The sequence below is a fragment of the Monosiga brevicollis genome, genomic scaffold (assembly GCF_000002865.3).
Source record: "Monosiga brevicollis MX1 MONBRscaffold_6 genomic scaffold, whole genome shotgun sequence".
Classification (NCBI taxonomy): Eukaryota; class Choanoflagellata; order Craspedida; family Salpingoecidae; genus Monosiga; species Monosiga brevicollis.
In genome coordinates, this window is record NW_001865043.1 from 292760 (window position 1) to 308627 (window position 15868).

The 15868-nt window shown below is 55.8% G+C and overlaps 1 protein-coding gene across 1 annotated transcript in view; it reads left to right on the forward strand.

Moving 5' to 3' along the window:
- Nucleotides 1-2000: 2000 nt before the first annotated feature.
- The window catches only part of MONBRDRAFT_31820 (uncharacterized protein), a gene marked incomplete at its 5' end in the record, with an annotated part of 28644 nt that continues 14776 nt past the window's right edge, over nt 2001-15868 (forward strand). Inside the window, 5 exons of the mRNA XM_001744413.1 lie at nt 2001-2135; nt 2495-2582; nt 2657-15355; nt 15465-15599; nt 15715-15804. Of these exons, the coding sequence (XP_001744465.1) occupies nt 2001-2135; nt 2495-2582; nt 2657-15355; nt 15465-15599; nt 15715-15804 (13147 nt within the window). The remainder of the gene's footprint in view (nt 2136-2494; nt 2583-2656; nt 15356-15464; nt 15600-15714; nt 15805-15868) is intronic.

Here is a 15868-nt window from a genome sequence, read left to right on the forward strand (position 1 = left end):
GGCTAGGTTGGACAAAGTCTTGGCGCAGGTTGTCGAAGAGGGCAGGAAACTCTTCGGCGCTGACAAGAGCAAGCAAACCAGGGATACATCCATCATCATGGCGTGGTGGTGAGTGGTGATCACGGCAGAAAGCGGGGAAAAAAAGAAGGCAGGCAGGGGAAGAGAGAGGGGGAGAGAGGGAGGTTGAGGGGGGGGGAGGGAGAGAGGGAGAGAGGGAGAGGGAGAGAGAGGGAGGGAGAGGGGGAAGTGGCTGGCGCCGTTGTTCGGCTCAAAGGATGGCAGGGGAAGTTGTTTGAACTCACTTGAGAATATCACCAGCAGCAAAAAGATCAGCTTGTGGCATCAAGGGCGGGAGGGCGAGCTGTTGCCGCAGGTCTTCCGGGGTCACGCCCAGGTATGTGGTGCCCTGAAGTTGTTGTGCCTGTGCAGGCATGAAAAGGGCCAAGGCGCAGATGCACAGGGCCGCTGGCGCCCGGTCGGTGCCAGGACGGCGGCGCCGGTGCTCTGGCCCGTGCGTGGCCATGGTGGGCAAAGCCAGCGAGCAAGGGCTGGTCTAGCGACTCCAAACCGGGTCGCGCAAAAGACCACACGGAGCCAGAATACCCTTGTTCCCGCTCCGCTGGGCACGTCGTCTCGTCTTGCTGTCGGAGATCCAGAAGATCCGCGCGCTTTGAGCCGCAAAGTGTGTTTGAGGGAAGAAGAGGTGAGAGAGAGAGAGAGAAGAGAGAGAAGAGAGAGAAGAGAGAGAGAAGAGAGAAGAGAGAAGAGAGAAAGAGAGAGAAATGAATTGGTTGAGAGAGAGAGAGAGAGAGAGAGAGAGAAAGAGAGAAAGAGAGAGAAGACGGAGATGAGAGAGAGAGTTTTACAACAAAGGGCAGAAATCAACAAAGGAAGGAGTTGTATCGCAAATCACAAGTGGTAAGTCAGGAGGATTTTCAACCATGTTACGTACATGAGCCAACCAGCTTGTTCAGCTTGTCCAGCTTGTACGTGATGTTAGGTGGTGGGGCGCGGCCTTTGGCGTGGGGCACGCATAACTGCAACACGATATCAGCACGGGTAATGCCATAGCCGTTTGTCCTATGCTTGATATAAAGTGTGATATTCAACAGACTTATATACCCACACCGCTTTCCCAGGGACAACAGCCTAGGACAAGTGGTGAATTGAGAGAGAGAGAGAGAGGAGAGAGAGAGAGAGACAAAAGGCGTTTTTCGCTCGAGCAGGTTCGTCTATAACATGCATCAAAAAAACAAAAGCTGCGCAATAAGGAGTATGCGTGTTGTGTGTGTGTGTGTCTCCGGATCCAGACGTGTGTGTGTGTGTGTGTGTGTGTGTGTGTGTGTGTTCGGGTGCCAGGAGCTGGTGCGGGTTGGACAGGAGCTAGGCAGGGAGGGGATCTGCCTTGTTAGTAGAGGCGAGGGTGTGATCTCATTGGGACCTTGCACCGTCCTTGGCAGCTCCTCCTGTCTCCCCCCGCCTCTCTCTCTCTCGCTCCTTTTTTTTTTTTTTTTTTTTTTTGGTGGGGGTTTGAGGATTGAATGTGTCCGACTCATCATTGAACACACGCGCCTGTCGCTGCACCGCCTGGTCGTTGAACACCATCATTTGCAGAGCCTGCTCTGGTTCGGCTGGGAGCCAGACCCCGTTCATTGGTCTTGCACCTTCCTTGCGCGGTAAGTTTCTTGCCGGCAGCAGTTTCAGGCTCGATTTGCCATTTGCTGAACCCTAGACGGCCCTCATCCCCTGCCTTTTTGGTTTTTTGACACCTCCCCCATTGGCGCTCATCATGGCGGGCGCCTCGGTCCAGGGCCCCATAGAAGCCCCTCGCTCTTGCCTATCAAGCTCTCGGCCAAAAAAGAAAAAAAAAAACTCTCCGCACGAGCTGTCCAGCTCTACTGTTATCTCTCTCTCTCCCGGGAGGGGGGGCTTGGCTCTCCCCCGACCCCACCTTCACACTCACGCGTCCGAATGCGTCGAGAGGTCCAGAGGTCACTGCAATGATGATGTGGCTCCTCCTTCTCCTCCTCGCGGCCATCAGCTCTGGCGGGAGCAGCAGCAGTCTACCTATGCCACCGCTCCGCTACAACCTCCATCTGAGTGACCAGCAATCTCGCTCTCAACTCGACGCCGAGGTATGGATTGCTGCAGACACACCTCGTTCTTTGATGTACTCCTCAAGCAGTCGGAAAGCATTCTTTCAGACCTTTTCCAATGTGAACTGCCTTGTTTGTTGCTTTTCCTGTATGGGCACTCGCCTCTCATCCAGGCCCCCTCTTTGTTTCTGCGTGTCCCCCTCCCCCCTTCCTCACTCAGCTCGTGGTGGGCGCAACGGTCGAGGACCCCACCCATTTTGCTGCCCAGCTGCACGGCGTCTCTTTTCAACTCAATGGTGCCCCGCGTCATGTTGAAGCATGTCTCACAATTCCCTTTGAATTTGATTTGAGTAATGGCACCGCTGGAGACCTCATCAGGGTTGTTGACGATGATTCAGCACTTTGCCTTCAAGTCAAGCGCGGTACTGCTTTGCTCCTTCCCTTTTTTTTTTGACTCATCGACCTTTGGCCCTCGCTACACATCATGTACGGTAGCTCGTTACTTAAACTCATGCCACCGTGATCTTTCTGCGTGCCCTTTTTGTTTCACCCCATAATAGCCATCGTACACGCGTTTGAGACGCATGTAGCCAACCCTGGGACCCCAACAGCCGAGGCGCTCAACGTCACCTGCTCGGCCCCTCGCTGCCAAGGCTATGTGTACGATGGCCAGGCCCTCGAGGCAGCCGGGCACGGACCCGACCCACACTCATCCACTTCAGTACCCACGGCCCCTACAATCAGCTTGCGCCGCCGACGGGTTGATGAGCGTGACCCCGACAGTAAACTCGCGCGTGGTGACCGCCCTCCCATGGCCACCCACATCGACGAGGCCGTGCATGACTGCACTCCAGAGGCCCTTTTGCCTCACCGCGTGCGTCAAAGCAGTTCATTTGAGCTCAACCGTGTTGATGCCGAGCAGTTTGTCTCCTATGATCAAACGCACATGGGGGCAGACGTGCATGGCCATCGCCAACATCAAGCCATGCTGCGTCTTGACCTTCTGCCCGTCAATCCAATGCTGCCAGTTCCCTCAATGGATTGTACCACGCTGCACTGTGTGGCTGCCCCGATCGAGCACGACAGCACACAGGCTCTGCAGCACCACCGGGACAAGATGGCCGGGGACTGTTCACTCAATGCTCTGTATGAGCAGTTGGCCCAGCTGCAGGCAGCGCAGAGCGCCGCTGATGATGACAACCACGCCGAGGTGGCACGCCTGGCTGCTCATTTTGACAAAAATATTAGTAGTGCCAGCTGTCTCCGCAACTTGGCTGCTCTCCTCACCACTCTCTTGGCCCAGAATGCGGACGACGCCGTGGCTCAGCATGGTTTGATGTACCTGGCTGCCCATGACGGCGGCCAGCACTACGCCTACGCTCTCTATCAACAATACCCCTCTGGCCCCAGTATGCGAGCCCTTTTTTTTCTGCCCAGCCATGACGATGTCCTTGTCGAGCATGTGCGTGGTGTCGTCAACGATCCTGCTCAGCCCACCGAGGTCCGACAGGCAGCCATCCACGTGCGTCAGCGTAGCGTTTTTACCAGCGACAACAGCACCCGCCTCCTCGAGCTCTTGGTTGATGCGGAGTTGCATCTGGACAACACCTCGACCGACTGTGATTGCCCAATCGGCCGCAACCTGACCTCTCACTACCTTCACGTTCTCGGTTCGCTGCGTCATCCATCGTGGCATGACCGCATTCATGTCACCTTGGACCAGGCCTTGCGCCACCCCTGTCCCAACACCACCCTGGACGCTCTGTCCGCCATCAGCCGCCTAGCCTCCAACCACAGCGCTGAGCATTTACTCGATGCTGCGCGCGAGCATGATAATCAAGCGCTGCGCATGTTGGCGTACGACGAACTTGCCCGCCTTTTGCGCCGCCTTGGCGCAACAACCACTGAGCCATCCCTTGTCGCCCTTGACTCGGCTTGGACGGCCCGCACCCAGCCCGTCGTCCATCGCCTGCTTGATCACTGCCACGATCTATTGCCACGCTTTGCCGACAACTTTGACCTGATTGACGATGTCTTTGCCTGCTTGGGCACCGCGTCCCAAGCCACCCGCCCTCACCCACAGCTTCGTACTCGGCTGCTTGCAGCCCACACCACTTACGTTGCTCACCTCGAGCAGCATGACCGTCGACGCCGTGCTGCCGGCGCCGAGTCCTTTTTGTCCGAAGAAGTGTTGCAGCGCGCCAATATCTCGACCGCCCACCTGCCGCTCAGCCACCTCCGGCGCCGCGCTGCTGGTGAATCGCCCATTACCGGCATCACGTTGGTAGATGAGGAGTTTGGCTCCCGACAACAGAAGCGCAATATCCTTGGTATCGATGTTCTCAACGTGTTTCTACACCAAGAGACAGCATCCTATGCTGCTATCCGTGTCGGTACCCAGGGCGTTCACGCTGTTCTGCATGCTGGTATCGACTACCGCGCTGGTGCTAATGTATACTCGGGCAGCACCGATCTCGTCTACGCCGTGGCCATGCTCCAATTTGGATACTCTCTCAAGATTGATGCGGCTCTGGATGCTCTTTCCCAGGGCACTCGTATCGTTGAGGGTGTGGCCAAGAGTGTTCTCTCTATTGCCAAATCCCTGGGCCTGCGCCTGTATGAGTTTTTGGAGCCATACATGAGCTTCGTCCGCGATATGATCGATTACGTTAGCAAGCAGAACATTCTCCTTCATGCCACCGCGGGCTTGAAGGCCGCCCTCGAGCCCCTCGATGACATGACAGACGACTTGATGGATTTGGCCGCTAGTGCCATCGAGCAAAATGCACGACCTTTGCTTGTAGAAGCCAATGATACTTTGACCCAGCTCAAGGTCTATACGGCCGAGGCCAGGGGGCGTTCCTCCTCGTTGTTTACCCTTGTAGAAGAGCTCATTCAACCGGACGGTGAGTTGTCCACGCTCAGCAATCAAACCGGAGTGATGGGCGACATTGGCCAAGTGTTGACCGTTGCGGCCAGCGCGCTCAGCAACGTGCATGAGGGCTTTGATACTGCCGCCAATTTGGTCTACGTGATTGGCAAGTTTATGGATGGCATGCGACAACAGCGCGCAGCAAAAGCTCAAGTTGCCAGCGCCAACGCTAGTCGGCGCCGCCGAAGCCAAGGTAACGGCACAGAGGTCGCCGTCAATGGCACTGGTGGCCAAGACCTCGAGGCATTGGCTGGTGAGGTGGATACGGTACGCGCCTCGTTGGATGCGCAGGCTCGCGATCCCCTGCCTGAGGATGCCCTGGAGGCCCTGACACAGGGACTCGAGGCCATTCAAGCTGCCCTCACCGTGAACAACTCCGCCTGTCTGACCCCGATCACCCGACCTGCATACGTGCAAAACCCCTGCAATGTGGACGGCGCCTTTGGCGTGAGCACCGACTTCAGCGATTCGCTCCTCGTCGCGCCTTTCAATTTTGTGCTGTACCAAGAGTCGTGCAACAAGACCGACCCTAGCGCGTGTACGGACACGGACGACTACATTGTGCTCATGGCAGTAGGTAGCACCGTCACGGTGCATCTCTTTGGAGCGGTGACGGACATTGCCGACGGCAGCCTTGTGCCGTTGGGCGCCACGTTTGCGCGCATTGTGGGCTTGGATAGCTGTGCTAATGCTGTGGCTTATTTCAAGACAATCCGCGGGAGCCTGGATCTTGACGAGATTGCACCTGTTCTGCCCACGCGTCTGCGCCGCACGGACAAATGTGGTTCGGGCATCTGGAAATCACGCCGCTGCTGCAACGCCCAAGGAGATGTTTACCTGCTCAACGGCATGGACATGATTACCGCTCCAGGCGAAGATATCGTAGCCCCGTGTGACGGCAAGATGGTGCGCAGCGTCCGCCCCGACGAAACGAGTACGGCAGCTTGGAATGTGGGCATGTTAATTAAGTGCTCTAGTCCCTTTAGTGGCTTTATGAAGCTGGCCTACGTGGCACCGTTGCTCAATGCTGGTGACAGCTTTTTTCAAGGCAGCGTCATTGGTCAAGCACGCGACGTGCGCTCCAAATGCGCACGCACCATGCTCAATCATGTGTACACGGAGGTTTTCAGTGGGCCCTCGGCGCTCGACCGTTATCGCATCGATCCTGCAATGGCCTTGTGTGCCGAGCCGACAGCCATTTCTTTGGGCGGAGAAGACACGCCCCTGTATGACCCCGATGCCCCGTGCAGTGCTCTTCAAGGTACTTGCCAGGACACCAGCAGCGCCTGCGGTGGACCCTACGTGAGCCTTTTGTGTGCCGGGCGGGTTTCGCGTCAGTGCTGTGTTCCCCAAGACAGTCCTTGTCAGGATGCCGGAGGTGTTTGCCAAGGCATTACAAAGGACTGCGACGGTACCTTTTCACCTGGCAAATGCGCGGGATCGACCAGTCGCCAATGTTGCATGCCCCGGGTTGATCCGGTGATCCCAGATGATCCCGTGAGTTTGATCGACGTTCTGGTCTCTGATCTCAAGCCCGCCTCCTTTGACACGGACAAGATCCCCGTTTCTCCAGCATCCTTGGCCGACTACATTTATCGTTGTCAAATCAGCGATGTGGACATGATGGCCCTGCTTTTGGCGCTTGTTGAGGATAACAATGGCTTTGGAAATGTACTGGAGACCTGGCTCGTCAATGATGTCACAACCCGCTTGTCAGTTGGAGCTGGGCCGATGGACGTTGTAACAAGTGACTTTCACCTGACTGGCACCCGGCGCAGTACTGTGCTGCGCCGCCACGCAGAGCTGACGCGTGGCTTGGACATTCGCAACTGCTTGCGCCTTGATGGCGAGTGCATTGCGACGACGCCGAGCTTTGCGGACGCTCTTTGCGGTGCCCAGCAGTCAGCCTGTGTTGCACCTGGACTACCCGCCACCACCACGACCGAGGCGCCAACCACGGCCGGCGGACCAGTAGTCCGCGACTGGGATGCAGATATCGAATTTACGGGATTTGGCCTGGGACGACCCAAGATTCCTTTGGAGACGGTCAAGCTAAAACCTGCATGCCGTCGTCGTCGTGATGAGTGGCCGTGTACGGTCAAGGGCATTGCCGCCGAATTTTCCGTTGATGTACCGGTCAAGCTGGAAACAAACATCACCTGCACAAGCACGTGTACATCCGGTGGTGCTAATTGCGCCCCTATTTCGTATGACCTGCCTTTTACTTTGGAAGTAGTGATCCGCGGTGATATCTCCAAGGTGTATGGCATTAAATGGTTGGTCAAGAAGCTGGGCATTTTAGCTATTTCCTCTCTAGTGACCGGCGGTACTGCGTCAGTGTTTGTCTCTGGTGCCATTTGGACTGCTGAGGCGGCCCTGATTATCGCTGACATTTATCTCTACGTAAAGGGGATGATTAGCTTTGTCCAGAGCGTTGTCAAGTCGGCCGTCATCAGCTATTCCAACACAAATATATGCGAGCGCTTTGAATCGCGTCGCCCCACCATCAAGTTGAGCCTCAAATACGATGACTTGGTGCACAGCGTCATCACGCGCAGCGAGCCCATCAAGTCACTGATGTTCGAGCTAGATATTTCCGACAGCGTTGAGCCGGCACCGTCCGACTCGGGCTCACGCCGCCGCCGAACGGCAGATGATCTTGATGACGAGTTGGACGATGGCATCCCCAAGTGCTTGTGTGATGGTGATTGGAATGATGAGAGTTCATGCCGGGCGCTTGGTGAGGCACTTGGCGTCGAGACTAGTTGTGTCGACGCAGTTTTGGTTGCTGCGCCGCGCCGCGCCACCGAAATTACCTATGGCCGTCCTGACCTGCGGCCCGTCATTCATCAGGCGTGTGGAGCAGTGACTCGTCTGGATGGATGGCTTCAGGGAAGTGGGGAAACGGTTGCCAATGTCAACAACTTGCGCACCGTCGCTAATTTTGTCAACTCCACCATGGGTGAGTCCACAGACGAGATGATGTATGCGCTCTCTGCTCTACATGACATTCTACAAGACACCACACTAGGCAACGGCATCAACGTGATGGCCCATGCTGGTCTCGATGCGCTGGGTCATCTGCGCACTGCCATCGTGTTTGCGAACACAACCCTCTACCGTGTCCGAGACCGGGTCATTGGCGGCTTGATGGCCCCCGACCTGATTGCTGACGTGACCGACTTGTATGCCACTCTCTCTGCCCCACTGCGCGAGCTGCGCTCGCGTCTGCGAACCTTCTTGAGTAGCAGCTTTCAAACTCTTAATACTACCATGCATTCCGCTGCAACACGATTGCGTGGCTTCGTGGCCAACATGGCCGATCGCGTTTTCGATCCAGAGTCCATTGAAGAGTTTAGCGCAGAGGTGGCCGAGGTTGTGGCCCCCATCCGCGAGTTTCTCGACCCCGTCTATGGTCACATCAAGTCATTTGTGGAACTTTTGCAGGAGATTGTGAGCATGGGCAGTGACGACCTGGTGGTTATTCGAAAACTCAGCGATCTTTTGGACGATGTCAATGACGTCATGTTTTACTCCGACCTTGTGATGAACTCAATGCAGTATGCATCCAATGCTTCGACGCTAAGCAATGTTATTATGGCATTTGCCGAGCGCATTGAGAACAAAGCACAGGATGCGATCAACTACTATCTCGATCAAGGCATGGACCTGGCTCTGGATGGTCTCAACACCGTGTTAGATGCCATGGATACGGCCTATCTGCCAGACCTGGAGGACGTAGGCGGCATTGTTGCTGACTTTAACAATACACTGCAACGTGTGATTGGCCATTACATTGGTTTTGCAGAGCGGCCTCTGGCCAAGGTTCTCGACTATGCCGACGACGCCGAGCTGGTCCTTGTGACTCTCATCACTCTGACCACAAAGTGGGATAAATTTGATGCAGCCACCAATCGGGCGCTACAAAGCACGGGCGTCTTGCCGATGGGCCCTGTTGCAGATTTGGCTGATGTTCTTGCTTACTATGATGAAGACATGATGGCCAAGGTGCAGACCATGAGGGATCTAGCCTCACGCTTGGGCACAACCTGCGACAGTTTGCTCTTGCAATATGAAGCTGTGGAGGCAGACCTCTTTGAACCCTGCTCGGCCAGTGCCATTTGTCCTCGCGACCAGTTCCTGCAGGTCGCTGCGGATATGGATGAACTAGCAACTCTGTTTACCGACAATCTGGTGGGACTCAATGACACCTTGGCCACGACAAACAACGGCACTCTTGACTCGCTCTTGAATGACACGGCCACCTCACTCAATGCCAGTACAGCTGCAGACAGCTCGCATGACCTGGATGCTGCCTATGACACGTTTCAGGGCGAGCTCAACACGCTTGAGGCTTTTGATACACAAAATCAACTTGCTGTGCATAATGACCGCCGTCGCCGCGCAGCTTGTGGCTGTGCTTATAGCTCGTGGCAAAACTCATACTCAGGCGCGGCCCGTGAGTTTACCGTCGGCTATTGCTTCAACAATTGCGAATGTCGCTGCGGCGCCTGTGATATGGCTGAGCAGGTGTATAATGAGTTTTTGCCGAGTGCTCCGTGGAACAGGGCGCCCATGTGTCCTGATCGCGTGGATAGCAGCGCAGCGAACAATCCTCTCTGGTTGCCCCTGCTGCGCAACACTGGGCTGTATGCCGCGGAATTTGGGCAAGACACGTATCGCCTCGAGTCAACCAACTATGCTTCACACTTGCATCAAACGTTTTGCGTGTACGACTCAGCCTTTCGCCTCGTCCAAACGCTGCCACACGCGGGGACCTTTATGACACACCGTTGCAGCATGCCGTTGCAGCGTGAGTTTGATGACCCCTTCTGCGTCAAGTACGACATTTTGACGCGCAAGCAGTGCGACACGGCTCGCTTCCTTGCGGCTCATCCCATCATGAACGGGCCTCCGCACGCTTGGCAAACAGCATCTTATGTGCTGGCGGTTGGAGTGGCACGCACACCTCGCGCCGATGGTCAACGCGAGCTAGAAAGCGTATTCTTGATCGAGAATGTGGGTATATTGGGTTATGGCGTCGTATCATGGGATGAGATCAAGCGCGTGCCTCAAAACGCCAACGCTCGAATCTACAAAATGGCTACCATTCGCCGTGCTTCCACCTTCTCATCCGGTGATGCCATTCTAGCATATCAACCCGCCACACGCAGCGGTAGTTTGACGCAGTGCTGGGCACCTGCTAACATCGAGTTGGCTACGGTGGACTTTTCGACCCCGAGCGTGCCGTCCCAGCTTGTGATGGCTGTGCGCCACTATACGACAGCTAGTGCTGGCCGTTCGGCCTTTGAATCTGTTGCATCGGCTCTGCGTAACTCGCCTTACCTTGAGACTTCTTTGAGCCAGATTCGACGCTTCCCCCAATCGGCTGCTCCCAATACCCCCTCGGCGCTACTCACGCAAGGTCTCATCCATGGCATCGGGTTTTCTCCTTATCCTATCTCAAACAAGACGATGACTTTGAGCTTTGAGACAACTCTGATCGACGTTGATGCCGATCATTTCAATGGCGTGCCTTGGGCACAAGGCTACCCCAGCCCGGCCTCGGTCAACTCTGCACTTCAACTCTGCGCCCAGTCAACTTGTGACTCTTGCACCTATCAAGAAAACCAACTCTTGGCCGTGTCTGCGGTCCTCAACAGTCCCGTGTCTTCGGCCGAGCGTCAATGCTTGCAATATCAGGACGACTGTGAGTGTCGCTGCCAGCTCTTTTTTGGGGTCACACAACCTTTGCTAGAAGCGGAAGCACCGGCTCCACTCGGCGCGCTGCTGCCCTGCCCTGCTCGTTATGCATCAAACCATGCCGGCTTTACTTCACCTTATGTGGCCGAGGCCATCCGTCACCCAACTCAGCCTCGGTGTATCCGGTCGTTGGCCAGCTTGAATCGTCGTCAAGCCACTGAGTGCTGCTATGACCCGGCCGGCGCCCTCATCACTACCTCGGTCGACGCGGGACGGCTCTTCCGCGAACATCCTACTCAGAGTAACTTGGAGAGCTATTACGTGTCTGACTTGGCACGTTATTTGGCCACTCCAGCCGTGCACATGCCCACGTACTTCCCCACTGTAGGTACATCGGCGACTTTTGCGCAGCGCTCCACATCGGGTCAAGTGGTATTGGCTGTTTCCAGTCTTGTTCGCGAGGGCTTCCTTCAGTACACGCTGGAGCTCTGGACAATGCCGGCAATGCGCTTCTTCCTGTCTTCCACAGACTTGGAAGCGCAAGGCGCTCGTCGCCTGGCATCGGTCGGGGCGCTGACTGCGCCTGCAGCTTGTGAGCTGCAGACGTGGTTATTCAATGGCAATTGTTACAACCTAACCTCTGTGACCACTTTGAGCGTGCTGACAAACACTCTCGGATCTCGTACCGAAGTCGTCCCTGTCGCCATCTTCGCCTCGCAGGCTGCAGGGCAAGCAGTCTTGGCCAGCGTGCAAACACGACTGACTAGCATGGATCTTACGCACATGTTCCCAGAGCAGTTTGCGTCCACACGGGCCCAGGGCGTATCCTATCTCAGTGCCAACGTACTAGCTCGAGCCATCAACGACACGGCCGTGGCTGACCTCCAGCTGGATATTCTGCGTACTGGATTATGGCCAGGATGGACTACGCGCACGCCACGCTTGACAGCCGATTTCGGCAGTTGGTGCGACACGGACAATGGCGAAGTGCTGGCTTCTGATCAGTTCATGTGCAGTGACTCCGATAGCCCCAACGTCATCACCTGCACATCAAGTGACGAAACACGCTTCTGCGGTTTTAACCGCTTGACACAGTTGGAATTTGAGGTTACGGCATGTCGTCATGAGACAACGGACGCCGATCAGTGCTCTTGTCGGTGCGACCAATGCGATGCGTTGCTGGGGGGTGGTGAAGTGGCTGCTCGCACGGCGTTTTTGCCCAACTGCCCACCAAGTCTGCAGCGAACGGGCGAGGACGCCGCGGTGCTCGTTGCACAGGTGCCATGGATGTTTGACCCTGTTCGTACCTTGCCCGATGGCCGCTTTGCTGTGCGCACGACTTCTCGGGTGCAGGAAGAGATGCAGCTAACCTGCTACTATGATCAGAATACCCTGGAACTGCTGACGAACTTTGCGACTGGCGGTCGCGTTATGCCGCGTCGTCCAGCTGCCTCTGCCTTTGCTGATCCCCTTCTGACAACGTGTCCTCTGGACTTAGCAGCTCCATTGCGGCCCCTTGGCGTGCGTCTCCCAGTGCCTGCAGTGCTTCAAGCGCCTGCGTCGCCACGCGTGCTGTTGGCGTTGGAATTGTTGGCCTCGGGTGAGTTTGCGCTCTCCCTCTACACAGGGGTGGCCCATTCAGCTTTTAGTGTGCTGACTATGGAGGAGCTTGTTCAGATTGCGCCATCGGCGGATCGTCTCCTGAGCCATACCATCACCGTGACTCGTGTCTGGGATCATGGTGAATTGCCCTGCACTTTGGCAGCCCGCCTTCCGGACACCCTGACTTACGAAGGTGAAGGATTTGGCTGCACACAGCTTACGCCTGTGAGTGTGCGCCAATTAGTGGCCAATGGTGCTTTTGGACGCATCTTCCCTCTTCGGTACTTTGATATCCAGTCCACGGCCCAATCACAGTACAAAAACCTCATTGCTTCGATACTTGCAGACAATCGTGTGGCAGATGCGGATCTCAACAATTGGCACACAGCCTTGAGCGAGGAGGCAGCCAGTGCTTTCTTCCTCTTGCACCGCGTGCGAAGTGATCTAGCACCTCAGGCGAGCCTCTACAAGCTGGACTACAACAGCCTTCCCGCGACGAACCTCGTTGGCGAAGGTCCACCATCCATGGCTGCTCCGGTCAGCAACTTGTTGTGCCAGCCCACTGATCAGGGTGAAGCGCTCGAGTTAACGTCTAATGTAAACGAGCCTAGCCAGTCAATGACATGTGCTGCATTGTCGACCAACCTCGCTGCTGCCTCGCGCCGGCTACTGGTGGTGGGCCTACCATTTCCGGCCACAGCTGCTACTGTGTTTTCTCTCGAGGGCTGGTCTAAGCCTGTGCCCCCCGTGTTGCTGGAGCAGCTAGTCGTCTTAACTACGCGCCTGCTGTCGGCTTTACAACGCATTCACGTGGATGCCGCTCTCAACGTCTCAGCTGAAAGCTTCGTTGAGACGGATGACTTGCTGTATGTGCGCGGCTTGGTTTGCCTACAACGCAATGCGCACGTCAACCATGTGGCAGGTTACTTTGCGCTCGAGAAGAGCGTCTCTCTGCGACGCTCCAACGCAACCTGCGTCGAGCTGGTTTTGCGGGCAAGTAATGGAACCGATGCTGCGGGCGCGGGCTCAGGCTCATCGGCGCTTGATGATTTGGAGGATAGTTTGGCCACTGCCAAAGAAGGCACGACGCCTCTCACGTCTTCCTCCACCACTGGCGTGCGTGAGCTTGACAATGTGCTGGATTTTATCCGGCAAGTGTACGAGCACGTTGATACGTTTGCCGTTGGCCCCCTGAAAGCCGTCGATGATGCCGTCGGCTCAGCGCTTACAGGCACGCAGAGTGCGCTGGACTTTTGCGATCGCGTTGGTGACATGCGGCTGTCAGACATCCTGACCGAGTTGCCCATTTTCAAAAGAACCATGGGCCTACTCGCAGACAGTGCTTTGGACAAGGTCGCACCTGTCGTGGAGCGCGTGGAAGGGGTCCTCGATGACGTGACTGACGCCATCAACGACGCCATCGACCTACTGACACAATCGGGTGTCCGCACCACCTTTGGGCCGCGCACACCCTGGAACCTGGTACCGGGCTGCCGCAATGCCACGCTGTGTGCTCGCAAGGAATCGCGCATGACAGCGTTGCAGCGCTTCATTTACCCATCAAAATATCCTTACCTATATGAGAACCGAAACTCGTACAATGGGGACGTGGTCAATTACTATACACAAGCAGGTGGCTATGACAGTTACTCAGTGGTGGGTGTTGCGCGTCACGCTGGTGTTCTTATGACAAGTCTCAAGCCCACAGGCTTGCGTGCTGCCGACGAGGCTCTGTTGGTCTTGGAACGGGCCAGCGACGGGGCCACGTTAGCCATGTACACCACAGGTGGATGTGCAGGTGGCCTCACCCGCTCCTACACGTTCCTCACCATGGCCTGCGAGGGCACGACACGGGTGCAAGAATATCTGCTGACCGATGTGGTGGCCAAGGCTCATACGCCCTCATCGGTGGCTCAACTTGCCCCCGCGCATACAGTCACAGTCGGCAAAGTTCTGGCTGGAGTTGCTTTTGATGCAGTCACCAAATCATCGAATGCGCGACTCTGGCTGCTGCTCGAATCTGGTGTCGCGGAGGCCTATACGGTCACTGTGACAGGGCACCTTACACTTGATCGAGAGGAGTCTGTCGACTTGGGCAAGAACGTCCAATCTATCGCGTTCCTCTCACAGCTAGCTTTCCCGTACATTGTGATTGGGCGTTCAAGCATCGAAGCTGGTGCCGTGGCCACCTTGCAGTTTGTAAGCTACCGGGATATTGGGGCTGGTGGTGTCGTCAGTTGCCTCCGAAACGAGCCCAGTGGATGTATCTACCGTGCCTTCCCAGTGCCCTCAGGGTTGTCGGCAATCTTTTATGACTCAAGTGACGGACTTTTCGGAACCCTGCATCTAGCGTGGAACTCAGCCACGGAAGAGCATGCCGATTATGTGAATGCGTATGATTTGGACCCAATGGACCAACGTATGGTGATTGACCTCCCAGTTCTTCGCAATCAGCGGCCCGCTGTTGTAGAGAACACATGCAAGATCGGCATCTTCTCAGTCGGCGACATCTGTAACGGAGAACTGATCCCAGGCTTGCCACCGGCTACACGAGAGCGACGCGATGATGAGTACGTCGAGGCATGGGATCCCAATCGCATTGCCTCTTACGATCATGAAAAGCCCATTTACAAGGGCGGTTTCAATCTCCCCAAGTTTGGGCCGTACTGCACGGCTGGTTTTCTGGGGCCCCTGTGCGTGACAGTCACCGTTGGTTATTCGCAGCACGTAACGCTCTACTTGACCATGGTCACTCAGGAAAAGAAGCTTGAGATTGGTGTCAGTGCGGGGGCTGCCTTGCATGCATATGTGGATGTGGAAAACATCGTTTTCGGTTTGATCGCTTTCGGCATTCGCATCGATGCCACCTTCTTCGACACTGCACTTGTGCCCTACGGGCAAGTGCGGTTAAACCGATGGCCTTTGCAGACAGAACTCGGCATCAAACTTATCATGCGGCCATTTGCGCTGCGTGTTTTGGCATATGTCGAGTTCATGCTCTGCTGCTGGTGCGATTTCGATTGTAAGTAACGGCAGCTTTGCCATGACATCAACGCCTGCCTGGCTACTCAAACAATCAGGGGTTACAGCTTTCTCATCGCATCTCGCCATGTTGTTTGAATGTCCGACAGGGTGCTGCAGCTTGAACTGCGGTTGTGGTCGTTGCGGCAAGAGTTTTTGGTTGCTTTATCAGTACGCTCCAGATCCTGATGAATATTACCTTTTGGGTCCTTATCGCTTGGGCCCAAGTGACGCTACTCCGCCACGTACGTGCAGCTTGTGCTTCGCTGCGTCAATGTCGCCTGCTGTCGTCTTTTGAACAGCGCGATATCATGATCTTGTCTTCTATTTCTTTGTCCGATGCTGTTTTACATTGATTAGGTATCGAGAACATCGTGATCAAGCAGCTTTCTGGCAACGCCGTACGCGTGGAGGTGTATGGTGTCATTGAACAAGAATCCGAACATATTGGTACGTTGCTTGTCAACTTTTTCTCTGTGGGGACCCGGTGGCGTTTCGGAGCAAAAATTGCTCA